Consider the following 13493-nt stretch of genomic DNA (forward strand, 5'->3'; position numbering starts at 1 on the left):
TAGCAAAAAATCTCACCACTTTCCCTTCGAACAGGCAGGATGACCAGACACGGCCCAAGGCTCTCCCCTCACGCGTGGCAGATTGCGGCAGTCACCGTAGGCCTCGGCTCCAGATAAGCCAGACTCAGACAGGGACCACCGTTCTCCAACCTCGCCGGAAGAGAAGAGTGCGAACTATCTTATCAATGCCTTATTTATACCCTAGGTTACGTAAAGGAATAGCATGGAATACTTCCTCGGTCACCTTCCTGGTTCCTTCCTGGTTACAAGCTGGTTTCCAGGAAGGCCTAGACTGAAACCATCACAGTGCCTCAGGCAGCTCTTCCCCAAACCAGGATTTCCTTCAGCTGGCAGACCAAATCAAAGCTCTTGCAGGAACAATTGCCCTGCAGCATCTCCCTGGAGAGGCTGGAGGTCTCTAGCCTGTCTCTTGGAAGGCCCAGGACAGGGAGCACGATGGAAGGGGCAGAGGGGACTCTCTGGCTGGACTTGGCCCCTCCTGGAGAGACTCAGGCCTGGCTGGGCTGCCCCAGGCAGACGCTGCAGGAAGAAGAGCTCAGACTGCCTGGGTCCGGTGCCCCTGGGGCTCAGCCTGTGCCTGATTGCTGTGCAGGGGCTGAGTCCCACCTCTGCCTCGGGGCCTTGGGCAAAGGGCTGGCAAGGAAGAGGCCCAGGAGCCTTGGGACCTGCCCGGGTTTTCTTCTCCACGTGGGGTGTCAGTCCTCGTCCTACAAGTCGTTGGCTCACGGCCTTGGTGGGTCCTGGCATCATCCCACCTGCCTGACCTCCCTCCCTCACCTCTCGAGCATCCAAGCCAAACTGGGCTGGGCAGCACAAACAGGCCACCCCCAGGGACCCCAGGGGACACTGCCTGTGCCAGGTCTGGGGGAGGCACATCCCCAAATGAAAATGGGAAATGAAAGCCATTTGTTCAGCCTCCAGTGAAAATGCCTGAAGCGAAGTAGGATGAATCCCACACATGGTGAGTTTGGGAAATTGTTACTGTGCCTTGGATCTACACCAGACCCTATTATTTAGGCATTTCTCCACTAACCAATACAGATTTAAGTTTAAACACCTACGCACATTTTAATAAGGTTTATCCCAAGTCTAATATTCTCTCCCTCTACATTTAACACTCACTGACATTAATGAGAGCTGCATGTGTGGGTACAAACTGACTCCAGGCAATTTTACAGCTTGATTTTTTTTAAATGTAATTAGAAAAGCACATTGAAATGCTTAATCTATGTGTTTTGGGAGAAATGCTTAATGGTGTCTAATTAATGCATAAAATTCACATTTAGAAAACCAGTATCCAGGCTCTGCAATAATCAAAATATTTGCAGAAATCTGAATAGAATGAAAAATCAGATTATAAATGCTTTACTGGCAAGCCTTCATGAATATCTTGGTTTGTTTGGGTTTGTTTTTTGAGGGCTTTTTTTGGCATGCTTGCTGTTTGAACCAGAGTTTTGGATACATTTCAGTTTATTAACCAAATAAAAAACTATCTGCAGCTGAGTGAACCACAACTGTATTTGTCTTTTCATGAGGGGCAGGCAAACCTGGAGGCTGTAATTTTGAGTTACTCACTTTTTTCTTTGTAAGAAACCATCTGTGAATGGTGCACAGTATTATCACTGTCAATTTATTTCCCTTATCCCTTTTCTATTTGCGAGTGCATTTACTTAGGGCCTTACTCTGCTAACTGTTACAAGTCTACAAAACTTTAAATTCCCAAAACACAGTGAAGGCCACTCACATAAGACAAGCTGTGTCCTATGCTATTTAGAATTGTTTGTCTTAATGTTACAGAGATGATCTGGCACATACCATGGAATCAAAGCTGTTACAAAGAATGAAGAATTAAACTCTGGGACTAGAAGGATCAGAGAAGGAAAACAAAGTGGAAGGAAAAAGGTTTCTGCAGAGGTGAAAAGAGGAAAGAATAAAATATCTAGTTTGCCAGACTTGATGAGGTGCTGTTAAATACCCCTTCCTGCTGCATGTCTGTTTGACTATTTCGTTCCTTTTGAAAGACTTTATTTTAGTCAATCCCTTTTGGGACTTCATAGCCAAGTCTTTTCCTGGAGTTGGCCCAGAAGGTCAGCTCTTTAAACAGATGTTTTGCAATCTTTAGAGGTTCCTAACCAATTCCAACATGAAAGAGAAGGCAGAGATCTAGGTAGGAAAATAAAATCATACTATACTCCCATTTCTACATCCCAACAGTTATAAACTCAATCTAAATATAGTGTTGTAGGGTCTGACGTTCAAAATTTTCATAATTTCCTTATCAACTTGCTTTACAATACCAGTTTTCCTTTAAAACTTGCAGCTTTTCAGTTTTGTCATTGGAGCTGCAACCTTCAACACTAGTAACACAGATCCTAAACTCCCGTATTTCAGATACACACAACCTCACCATCATCAAAAATGACCATCACTCACCATCATCAGAGATGGTCTCTGCAAAATGCTTCAGGCAGCCTTTTTTTTTTTATTCTCAGGGAAAGTATATGGCATTTGGATGGAATTTGGCTCACTACCTGATGTCAGAGTAAGTTCTGTGATTCACAATTAAGCTTTTGACAGTTACTAATTTTGACATGCAACTCATTGAAACAATAGATGAGGATTCCTACAAGGTTGTATTTTCATGACAGTCTTTTAAACATAAAATATTTTCAGTTATGAAATCCAGTGAATTTACTATCAGACATCAGAAAATCAGAGTAATTTCTGATGATATCCAAACTACCAGATTTGATTTTCAAACACGTTTGACTACCTCATCTTTGCAAATCAAAGGATGTGTTTCCAAGAATAACTTCTAAACCATCCAAACGTTGCTTTGGTACAGTGGCAGCACTGTATATCTTTTTGGAATCATCACAGAAACATTAAGCTTGGAAAAGACCTTTAAGGTCATTGAATCCAACCATCAACCCAGCCACCACCATGTTCACCAGTAAACCATGTCCTCACATGACACATCCACACGTTTTGTGAACATTTCCGGGGATGGCGACTCCGCCACTGCCCTGGGCAGCTGTGCCAATGCTTGACAACATGTGCCATGAAAAAAATTTCCCTAATATCCAACCTGACCCTCCCCTGGCACAGCTTGAGGCTGTTTCCTCTTGTCCTGTCCCTTGTTCCCTGGGAGCAGAGCCTGACCCCTCCCGGCTGCCCTCTCCTGTCAGGGAGTTGCAGAGAGAGAAGGTCCCCCTGAGACTTCTTTTCTCCAGGCTGAGCCCCCCCAGCTCCCTGAGCTGTTCCTCATTGGATTTACCTTCCAGTCCCTTTTCACTGAGTTCTGTCTCTAAGAAAAAAAAAACAAATAAAACCCAAGAAAATAAAATACAGGAAACCCACAGATCCACAGCTGGATCTGTGGATCCAGTGAGTGGCCTACTCCAAAACGTTCTCTGCATTTACCTTTATACCAGGTAAGTCTTCAATAGCTAAGTTCTGACGTTTAGTAGCTATTAAGCAGACATCTATTAGTTATAAAAGAAGATGTGGACACAGTTTTCAAAGAATTCAGCTCTGTTGCTGTCAAGAGCTTGTACAGGCTGGAGGTGAGATCTGCTGCTCTCAGACCCTGCTGGGTTGCCCCCACGCTGCCCCACCATCTGCTGTGCACACAAAGAGTCTCAACAGTTCCTCTCACAGACACCAGTGTCAGGGAGTCCTCAGACACAAGAAACATTGAGCAGACACTGCAGCACCCCAAGTAAGGCCTTGAAAGCAGTTTCCCATGACCCACCTGTGTCACACAAACCCCAGAGCTGACATGAGACCAGTACTCTGACACCAGGCACTCCAGTCACTGCAGGGGCTCTGCCCTGCCAGCTGGCACCACACAGCTGAAACACCTGTAAAGAAGTGCAAGATTTAAGAGTTATAAAGACTAATAATAAAAATAAAAATAAATACCCCCCCCACCAAAACACCAAACTCTACCCCACCAAAAAGATAAAACTCCTTTTTCTTTACTGTCATGAAATAAAACAAACCCTCCTGCAAGTTCAGATGTACAAAGGAAATCTGAACTTGGGTTTCTGCACCAAACCGGAGCAGAATTTATCCAATTCATCATCCAGAATAGGAAAAGGTAAAATACATTTCCCAAGGTATTTTACAGCTTATCCTCCATTTTTTTAATGGCAGATCAGACTAAAGACCTACTATATTCTAACTGCAAGGAAAGACACTTTGAGTTATTTAAATTTTGAGGTTCATTTAAAAATTAATTTCATTAAAGGCATGAAGATAAAGCATAAATAAAACAGAATCTACTTTATAACATACCAGTTCATTTTGCTGCAATATTTGCAGAAAGAACATATTGAAATGCCCTTCCACACTGCTTGAAACCTAATTTTGGACACCAGAGTGAGACAAAATGAGAGCTGTTGCCAGTTCTGGAGTTGGTTTCAGAGCGACTGACCACCAAAGCCTTCGTTTAATTTCAGCAGACTCGTGTTCAGCAGCTCTGAAAATTGGGCCTGAAATGATAGAGACGATTTTGGACCAGGGTCACACCCCTTTCAGTTCCACCCACCAATTCCATTTCCCACACAAACGCCAGGAGGGGAAGGAAGGATTGATTTGGAAGCTTCTAATTGACTTCAGTGGAGCTAGGTCTGGACCCACTGTAAAGTTCCTGAACAGCAGTTCTGGAGCATGAACAGTGCCCAGTGTGCACCACTAATGTTTGGGTGGGGTGGCCAGGCCATGACGAGCCCCAGGGCTGTGGGACAGGGTGGAGGTGCAGTGCCAGGGCCGGCGGGCAGTTGGGCCAGGCCGAGGGCTCTGCAACCGCCCTTGGATGTGGCATCTGAACCTGGCAACTGCCAAAACGGCTGATGGAGACCCGGCAGGTGAGTGGGAAAGGTGCAGCTCTCCCTGTGCCATGCCCAGAGGGGGTCTGGGTGGGATTGGGCTGTCCCACAGGGAATGGCTCCCTTTGGGAAAAACAGGGTATTCCCAGTTTGCTGTTCCTGAGCTGGTGGCAGCTTTGGTGCTGGGAGTGGGGACAGAGCTGGGAGGGAATGGAGGGCACCTTCATGCCGGTGGTGGGCAGCTCTTCATTTCATCACAGTGCTGGCTGGAGCTAGTGTTGGTGGGATCAGCAACTCCGGCAATGGAATCCCCAGAATGCTGTTTGCCCCAAACAGTCACCTTGGTGACAGAACCCCCAGAATGCTGCCTGCCCCAAACAAACCCCAAACTGGCCAAGCAGCATGGCAGGTACAGCAGCAGGTCCCCACTCCTCCCGGGAGTCCTGCCCTCCAGGTATCCCCAACTAGCTACGCCCCCCAATATCTCACCTCATCACCCCTTTTTGCTTCCCCCAACAGAGAGGTTCCCCCTCCAGGTGACAGTGTTGAAGGTGGCCAGCGTGAGCTTCGCTGCCCTCGCCAAGCCAGCCCTGGGAGCTCCCTGGGAGCTGCCCTCTGTCCCAGGGCTGCCACTGTACTCTGCCCCTGTCCAGCTCCACACCAGCACCCACCAGTTGGTCCCAGTCACCGTCAGGCAGGAGGTCCCAGAGCCTTTGGGGGCCCCGGGGCAGGTGTTGTCACCTTCCCCTGTGGTGCAGCTTCCCTGGCCAGTGCAGCTGCCTCCCTGTCCTTCTGCCTATGGTTGGGGACAGCAGCTGGTGACGGGGGCGCTTCTGCCCTACCAGCCAAGGGCTGTGGTCCAAGGAGAGCCCCTGTACCCCACGGGCTCTGGTGTGTTGTGTGTCCACCACCGACCTGCCCTGGCAGGCAGAACCACGATGGAGCCCAAAGGTGAGTTTGGGGGGTAGCAGAGCCCATGGGTAGGCAGTCTAGCTGAGGAAAACTTCAATCTCCTGGGGTTCCATTTTCAACAGTGGTTACCACCCCTGGTCCAAGGAAGCCCACGGATCTGCCTGAGGAGGGACCAGCCACCAGCACAGAGGCCATTTCTGAGCAGGCAGAGGACATCATCAACCACCACCACCTCACCCAGCCTGAAACCCCAGCGGGTGAGGACACCATTGTCAATGCCCCCAACAGCCCCACCTTGAGTGAGCTCCTGGACGACCTCTTTGAGTACCTGGCGGACAGTGGCTGCCCTGAGGAACAAGTGGAGGTGGCTCAAGAGGACAGTGAGGACACCACCTTGGCCGCCAACGCCCCCAGCCTGACCGCTGAGGACCTCGACGAGCTCCTCGAGTTCTGTGAATGCCTGCTGGAAGACGACTGTCCCAAGAAGCCAGCAATGGAGGCACAGCAAAGGAACAGCGAGGATGCCGTACCCACCACCCCCAACTTGACCCCCTCCCTCAGCCCACTCAGTGACCCCCGGCCTCCCTTGCCCTGCATGGCCCAGTTGGGGGAGGAGACAATGCAGAAGCAGCCCCAGGTTGTTAAGAACCACTTGCAGCTGCCACCAGGCATCACCACCATCCAGGCGGACCCCAAAACAAGAGAGGTGGCAGCAGCCAGGCCCCGTGCTCGGCGCCAGCCAGCACCTCCACGGAACAAGGGACCTCCTCGCAGGGCCACATCCCGGCCGAGAAAAAGACGACGACAGCGGTGACGCAGCACCCAGACCAGAAGACACCCTGAGCCAGTGACCTGCATCCAGGCCCCCAGGCTCAACCCTCTCCCACATCCCTCATTCTTCTTTAGTTCATTAAAGAGTGGTTTTGCAGTTCCCTTCTCTGTCTTGGGTCGTTTGGGCAGCGGGAGGGGGGCAGTACCTCAGTGCAGCCCCTGCCCACCCTGTGGGGGACCGGGCTGGACTGGGCATGATCACCCAGAGGATGGCTCAGCATCGCCCCAGGTGCTGGGTGCCTGTGGGAGAACACAGAACTGTTGCAAAAAGTTGACTTATCTGCTATACCTTAGAGGCAGGTAGAAGGAATGGGGTATAGGCAAGAGCAAACCACATTCCCATCACTGGATAAATCCAGATTTTGTTTAGAGTAAGTGCTATAATAACCACTCCTCCCCAGTTAGGGACGTTTCCAAGCTGAGAGTAGACACCTAATTATTCTTTTAAGCCAATAAATTTCGAGCAACAGAAATCAACTGTCCACAAAGACAACACAGCAGCATGCTGCTGAAATAAGCAATGAGCTCCAGATACAATCTCTGCTCTCCAGGTGGACATTTTATTTTCTTCTAACTTATCTGATACACTGCAGGCCAGTTCCCAAGGCAGCCACATATGTTGCTGCAAAAAACCCCAAATGACCTCCAGCCTGGGAAGCCTATATTCCAGGACAGAGGCCACCAAATTTACAGACTGCTGTTAAAGAATAGCAGTGCAACATCCACAGCAAATTATTTTGCTGGAAATGTGTCTTTATAATGCAGTAGTGAGAAAGCTTCTCCTGCAAATGTGCATCTATGATTGGATAATACATATTGTTATGGGTTTTAAGATTTTTTTTTTAAGTCTCTGAATAAAGCACGTTTTTCCTGTTACAAGAGCACTAAAAGGTCTATGGCAAGTTTACACACTGTAGGAACACTACTCTCCCTCTCAGGTATTGCACAAGGCATCTGTCTTCAACCTGTCTTGTCTCTGCCATTCCCTCAAAAATACAAAAAAGCTTATCAAAACATTTTGTCCCCAAAGTGCACGTACCAAACACACTATGACAGCTAGTTCACTATTCTGTTGCTTTCCAGGTAGAAAGCATTCAGATACTTTTAGAGGTTTATACTGCCTCTGATGAGAAGTTCATTTCTTATATGCCAGAATCTTTCCTAATGAGAGGAAAAAGGATTAAAAACAGAAGAGTATTTAAGGGAAGCAGTTCTGTGTGTGAGAACAGCAGCTGACTGTGAGGAACACCAGACCCTGCAGTGCCAACAAGACAGAGAAGCTGAGGTGGAACTCAAATAAGAATCCAAAGTATGACTAAGAAACAGAACAGGAGCAACAGTAATTGCAATAAAACAGTGAATGTAAACAACTGCTAAAAGCTGTGCATGTTCTATAGACTTTTATTACATATATCTCTGAATTACCTCAATGGCAGCAAACGTGCTGCACTGAGCATCAGAGAACACCACTCCTTCTTATTTTATTTGTTATTCCAGCTGTCCTTCCTCTTCCCCAGCAGCACAGAAACTAATGCTCTCTATCAGGCATTATTATTCAGAATATTATTGCATAAAGCACATAAAACACTTCTATTGCTGTTAATATCTTTATGCTCACTCTTAAATAAAATCTTACAATAATTAAAAGATTCATTTTCCATTGGTACCATCTGTTTTCATCACCACCCTTCTTATTGCCATTTTTGGGTAGAAAAGACAAAGATTCTGTTCTCAAGTGCATTGGTCTCATCCCTAATAAAATTCAATTCTATCTTCATTAAAATTACATGAGAGTAAAGGAGGTCAAGACGTGGTGAGCTCCAATTGTTTCCTGAATGAAAAGTAATTTTGCAGTTATTGTCAAAATAAATTATACACAAGTATAATCAAAGTTAATTGAAGAACACTGCATGGTTTGAGCTCATTAAAATCCTCACAAACGCCTACATGAAACATACTGCTTGGTAGTTTAAAGAAAAAAGTGTCTTCTTTTCCCTTGCAAAAGGCTATTAATCCAAGTGAGAACTCCTCAAAGATAAATTAATAATACTCAGAGCAGCTTCTATGGTCCATAGAGGTAGCATGTGAATTAATCCCCCTCCCTGGAACACGGTGATATCAAACCTGTTGACATAATCAATTCTGCATTTCAAATGAAATGCTGGTCACACACAAGCCACCAGCAGCTGCAGCACTCAGGGCTGTGGGACCTCACACGCTGTAAGACCCCGGCCACGGAGCCACAACCTCAACCAGGAGGTTTACTTTTAAAAATATACAAGGCTCCAAAATTTCACCCACCGAACTTTTGCAGAGCCTTCAGTGCTTTAATTCCTTGAGGTAGTGTAAAGATAATACGATGCACATGTTTTCTCAGGAGACACTTCTACTTTTAAAATATGGGAGAAAATAAGGATCTTCACTAAAGTTCAAAAGGGTGACATGCAACCAAGATAGGGCACTTCACAAAGATATTATTTAGCACACAACTTAGCAAAAACCAACCCACTCGGTTTTAAGTTATGCAAGATATTAAAGACACAGTAAAGAAAGAGATTAAGAGAAGAAAAAGGAGTAAAGATAGAGAAGTAATTTTCAACTGCAAACCTACCTAAACCCTCAGAAATTTCCTCCTTTGTTACCTTCTCTTTGAATACTTTGTATCAAAACTATTAATTACCTTTAGCCTGAATTTGTAGCAGTTTAACCTCCTGTGATCTTGAGAGACTAGACACACCTCTCCTCTGCCTGAAATCACCTGTTCTGTAGAGGTTATGACCTCAGAGACAACAAGGGAGTCCTCCGAAATTAGCTGCCAGAAAATAAGCAGGTTTGGGATTATATTTATTTCGCCATTAACTTTCTTACCAGGTACAGGACGATCCCAACACCACCAAAAAGCAAGCACAGGGGACCTCATCACCAAGTGCAACAGTGAGCACACACAGGGTACAACAAAAACTGCGTTCAGACTTCCTTTAGTAACGCAGATATGAACCAAGAGGCCATAATCTGACCACTAGGTGTTATTTAAGCCTTATTACCTCTCCTTAGATATGGGCTTTTAAAAACAGGTAATGTTTCCAAAGAGCTTTAAACATCAGCACCTGTTTTCAACAGGCCCACACAGCTCTTTGCTGGTATACACTGAGCAGTATGATCCTGCTGAAAACGTTCAAGAGCAGCCACAACCAAAAGAATGGCTGAGTACTCATCACAGCCTGCCTGACTTCGCCCCAAGTGCCTACAGCTTTACCAGGTCCTGACCTTCTGCAGGTGTTCCCACTCAGTAACCATGCAAAATAAAAAGAGGTTTTGCAATGTAGTGACCAGAGCTCACCTGTGGCTGCAAGTCACAAACAAAGAGCTGACTCAATATGATTTCTGAAGCATAAAAATATCATTTTCTAAAACAGCGTACCAGAATATAAAGGGAAAAATAAGAATACGAACCAAAAAACATGGTTTCCTTTAAAAATACCAAAGTAAAGAAACTTTGGTTTGGAGCTGTCCCTCTCTGAAGGGCTTGTTCTACAAGAATCTTTTTCATAATAAATATGTCATATATAAAACATTGCTTTAGCTGAAGAGCCAATACTTCAAGCCTCTCACCCCCTGCAGTATACCTCTTACCTCCAGCAGTATAATTAATACTTCATCATGGCCATGGTTTTCATAGACAATGATGCCTAGTGTGCTTTTGCTGAGATAGAAACAAATTATCCATTCTCACTTTATAAATGAAGATCTGCTCTTCCAAATTATTAGGAATTTGAGTAACTACACTGAACCCAAATATGGATATTTGCAAAACTGAGCCTTCATTTGTATTGATTTTTCTTCATCCACAAGGAATTAAGCCAAGGAAGCAAGCCTGTAGAGTCTGTTTTATGGAACACAGGAAATAAATAAGTCATTAAAATAAAATCAAATATTCCATACAGCACCACTTGACACTGTCAACTCTGTTCTCAGTACACAAAACATATTGATTAACTGCCTCCAAATTAATACCAATATTAGCTCATTGCACTAACTTGTGGAAAAAAAAGCACACTTTGCTTATGCTGCAGTTTAAGAACTGTGGCACAACACCCGAATATGAAAGATACCACTACAGTGAAGAAAAGGACTATTTTCAGGTTGGAGCAGACAGTGGGTAGGCAAAAAACAGAAAGAAAACTGAGACCTTTAATAGCTCACCCCAGAGCGTTTATCACACCAGAACAAGGAGAGATTGGCATACTATAGAAATGTAAGTAGTCAGAAAAAAATAGGTGAAAAAAACCTCTCTTGGAAATGCTTTGTAGTATAGTTTGGTCTCACAGCAGTGAATATAAAAGTGGGTGCTTGCTATATATGTGCTGTGATTTCTAAATCCAAGTAAAGAGACTTTTCTCTACATTACCCCGTTAATCCTTTTTGGTTTCAGTAATTCTTTGCCATATCCAGCAATATTTCTCTCAAGTTCTGATGAATCTCAGATAATGCTCTTTGTGTTTTATCACAGAGCCCACTACATAAGGTCATACTGAATATTCTGTGTTTAATGAGTATTTTAATACAGGCCCAAGTACTTTTTTTGTGGCCAGTTAAAGCATGGCTGGTAATTTTGAGGCTGAACATTGAAATATTATGGGGATTCACGAAGAAAACCTTCAGGCATGTGGCAATGAATTCTATAATGGGAACAACCAAGTCGTGTTGGCTTCTCACTGCAAAATAATGCCAGCCAAGAGCAAGCACAGTGAATTCAAGGAGGTCTTTTTGCCATACTTAGGGTTGTTGTTTTTTAAAAAGTTTTTTTTTTTCAAATTAATCCTCATACATTATGAAATGAGAATAACTTATCCATATCACAAGAAAACAGACAGGTTAGCCTGATTATACATAGGACTTTTCCAGTCTGTATGTACAATTCTGGGCCTTTTTTTAATGTCTTTCTCCCTTTATCGAAAATAGAGAAAAATCAAATAGATGAACAACATTGCTTCACACCAATCATTGCATTTAATTGCATCTTGGTGCCATGTAGTATTTCAAAGATTTTTAAGAAGTCAGCAAGATCATGTCCTTGTAGCAAGTTTTATTACTGGAGGTTTATAGTTGTTTAAATTTTAAAAAGAAGCATTTCTTCCACAGCTAATAAATCAATTTTGATTCAGCACAAAACAAGTTAATATGCTTATTCTTCAAAAGCATTTTGGCAACTCTGTTAATAAGAACATGTATGTTAATTCCAGTAGTTATTCTTTATAAACAATTTATGCTGGTTTTGCCTTTGAAACATTCATGACATTTTCCTTGTACCAAAAAACCTTTTTTTTTTCATTAGTAAGAGAGCAACTCTCAGGTCTAATTTTCTTCCTGCATTTGTTGTTCTTTTGGTTTGGGGTTCTTTTGTGGTTTTTCTCGGGTTTATTTCTTTAAATGTTGAAAATTAACATAGTACCTGCCTTCCATCAGTCTCTCAGGTCTTTGAGTTTTACAGTATTTTTTCAGCAGTACAAAGGTTCAATTATTTCATTTATTAGTGTTCATATATTCAGATTTCTAGTCTTATCAGTAAATTCGTGTTTTGCAAGTCTTCAAGTATTTCCACATTTTCTTTTCCCCAGTATTTTAAAGATCCCTTTGTTTTACCAGGGCTTTATTTTCTTGTAAACAGAGGTGTTAAAGATATATATCTCAAATTATTACATAGTATCTCAACTATTTGGAAAGAATATTAATTGTATCTCTCCTGAGCTATTACATTGATATCCTGTTTCCCCCGACCAGTATGACAGAATAAAATGACAGGATAGAGACTTTATCCTCTGTAAAGTTTCTGACTAGCATTAATCACAAAAAAGTTGACATGGGATGTAAAATATATAGCATTGATCTTGAAAAAGCCTCATGAAATATAAAAAAGCTCATATTTTGCTGCAGCAATATACTGCGAATAGAAAGGGATAATGTTTGCAGTTGGTCCCAAAGTAGGTATTCCTTCCTCTTTTCTGCTGCCTTCCATCTTCTCTGTGCTCAGAGACACTATGCTAGCGAAGACAGAGGAAAATGTCATATTTAACACTGAAATATCATTATGCCAATTAAAGTCATAGGCACTACATTGGTTACAAAATCCTGTGTGCATTTGCTTGAAGGATGCTGCCTGCTCAGTAGGGGATGAGTTTTCATCCAATGCTTTTAGTTTCTTCCAAATTTCCGGCACTGTGTGAACACAGCCTCTCCTGGGGCAGGAAGCCTTCCATCCGTTCTTCTGCATCAGCCTTTAAACACTGCGGCCTGAGCAGCACACAAAACTCCAGAATTACAGCTTTTTGCAGGTTAATATCTCAATGCAAGCTTGCTTTCCATTTGCTCTTGGCTTCTGTCTCACTGAGAGCCCTGACTGGAAGCACAGGCACTCCCTTGTCTGCTCAGGGCTGATGTATTTGCTACTACACACCAGGTCAATCTGCCCGAGGCAGTGGTTTTGCTCTAAGGACAGCCAGCCTTCTCCATTATAACAGTGAGGAACTAAGTGATAACACGATTCTCCCCTCAGCCTCTTCTCAATCTCACCAAGGTGTCTTCACCCCCATCTCCCCTTACAACAGCCAGACGTGTTCCTCACCTTCGTGGACCCCTCAAAGGCACATATGGAGAACATGCCTGTGTTCCTCCTGCTGCCATTTCCAGCCTCTGCTCCTGCTCCTTTTCACTCCGTCTCTCCTCAGAGGGGCAATCAAGCAGACCTTTTTGCTCAGAAATCCCTTGATTCTTCCCCCGCAGCCTTCCCTTCAGCCTGATCCTTCCTGTCCTTCATAATCCCTCGCTTCCACAAGCACTGACATCTGTGTCAGCCCACTGTAGCCTCTAGAGTGACACCAACAATAAGTAAATAACAGA

At 44.1% G+C, this 13493-nt stretch overlaps 1 protein-coding gene and 1 long non-coding RNA gene across 5 annotated transcripts in view; one reads left to right on the forward strand and one right to left on the reverse strand.

Annotated features, from left to right (window-relative positions):
* LOC108502734 overlaps nucleotides 1-5148 on the reverse strand; it is a 17834-nt gene extending 12686 nt beyond the window's left edge. Inside the window, exons 1-3 of one of the 2 annotated variants that reach the window (XR_001876580.1) lie at nucleotides 5075-5148; nucleotides 3776-3884; nucleotides 2133-2184 (exon numbers count right to left, since the gene is read on the reverse strand). This is a non-coding gene — a long non-coding RNA (uncharacterized LOC108502734). Of the gene's footprint in view, nucleotides 1-2132; nucleotides 2185-3775; nucleotides 3885-5074 lie in introns of those variants that run through there. The other variant, XR_001876579.1, reaches the window with a different exon arrangement.
* LOC108502733 lies at nucleotides 5144-6697 on the forward strand. Of its 3 annotated transcripts, none has more exons than XM_017825950.1 (3): nucleotides 5144-5262; nucleotides 5373-5804; nucleotides 5888-6697. In XM_017825950.1, the coding sequence occupies exons 1-3, from the start codon at nucleotides 5256-5258 to the stop codon at nucleotides 6577-6579; spliced, it is 1131 nt and encodes a 376-aa protein (XP_017681439.1). In that variant the 5' UTR covers nucleotides 5144-5255; the 3' UTR covers nucleotides 6580-6697. The 3 variants fall into 3 exon arrangements, with proteins under 3 accessions (XP_017681439.1, XP_017681440.1, XP_017681441.1); XM_017825951.1 differs by having other exon boundaries at nucleotides 5254-5262; nucleotides 5699-5804; XM_017825952.1 differs by lacking the exon at nucleotides 5144-5262 and adding an exon at nucleotides 5292-5307 and having other exon boundaries at nucleotides 5699-5804.
* Nucleotides 6698-13493: the final 6796 nt, after the last annotated feature.

This window comes from Lepidothrix coronata, unplaced genomic scaffold (genome assembly GCF_001604755.1).
Source record: "Lepidothrix coronata isolate B3197 unplaced genomic scaffold, Lepidothrix_coronata-1.0 Scaffold124, whole genome shotgun sequence".
In the NCBI taxonomy this organism is placed as follows: Eukaryota; Metazoa; Chordata; class Aves; order Passeriformes; family Pipridae; genus Lepidothrix; species Lepidothrix coronata.

Coding starts and splice junctions, on each gene's coding strand:
- LOC108502733 (XM_017825950.1), top strand. Junction 5,805..5,887: donor AACCACGATGGAGCCCAAAG/GTGAGTTTGGGG, acceptor CATTTTCAACAG/TGGTTACCACCCCTGGTCCA.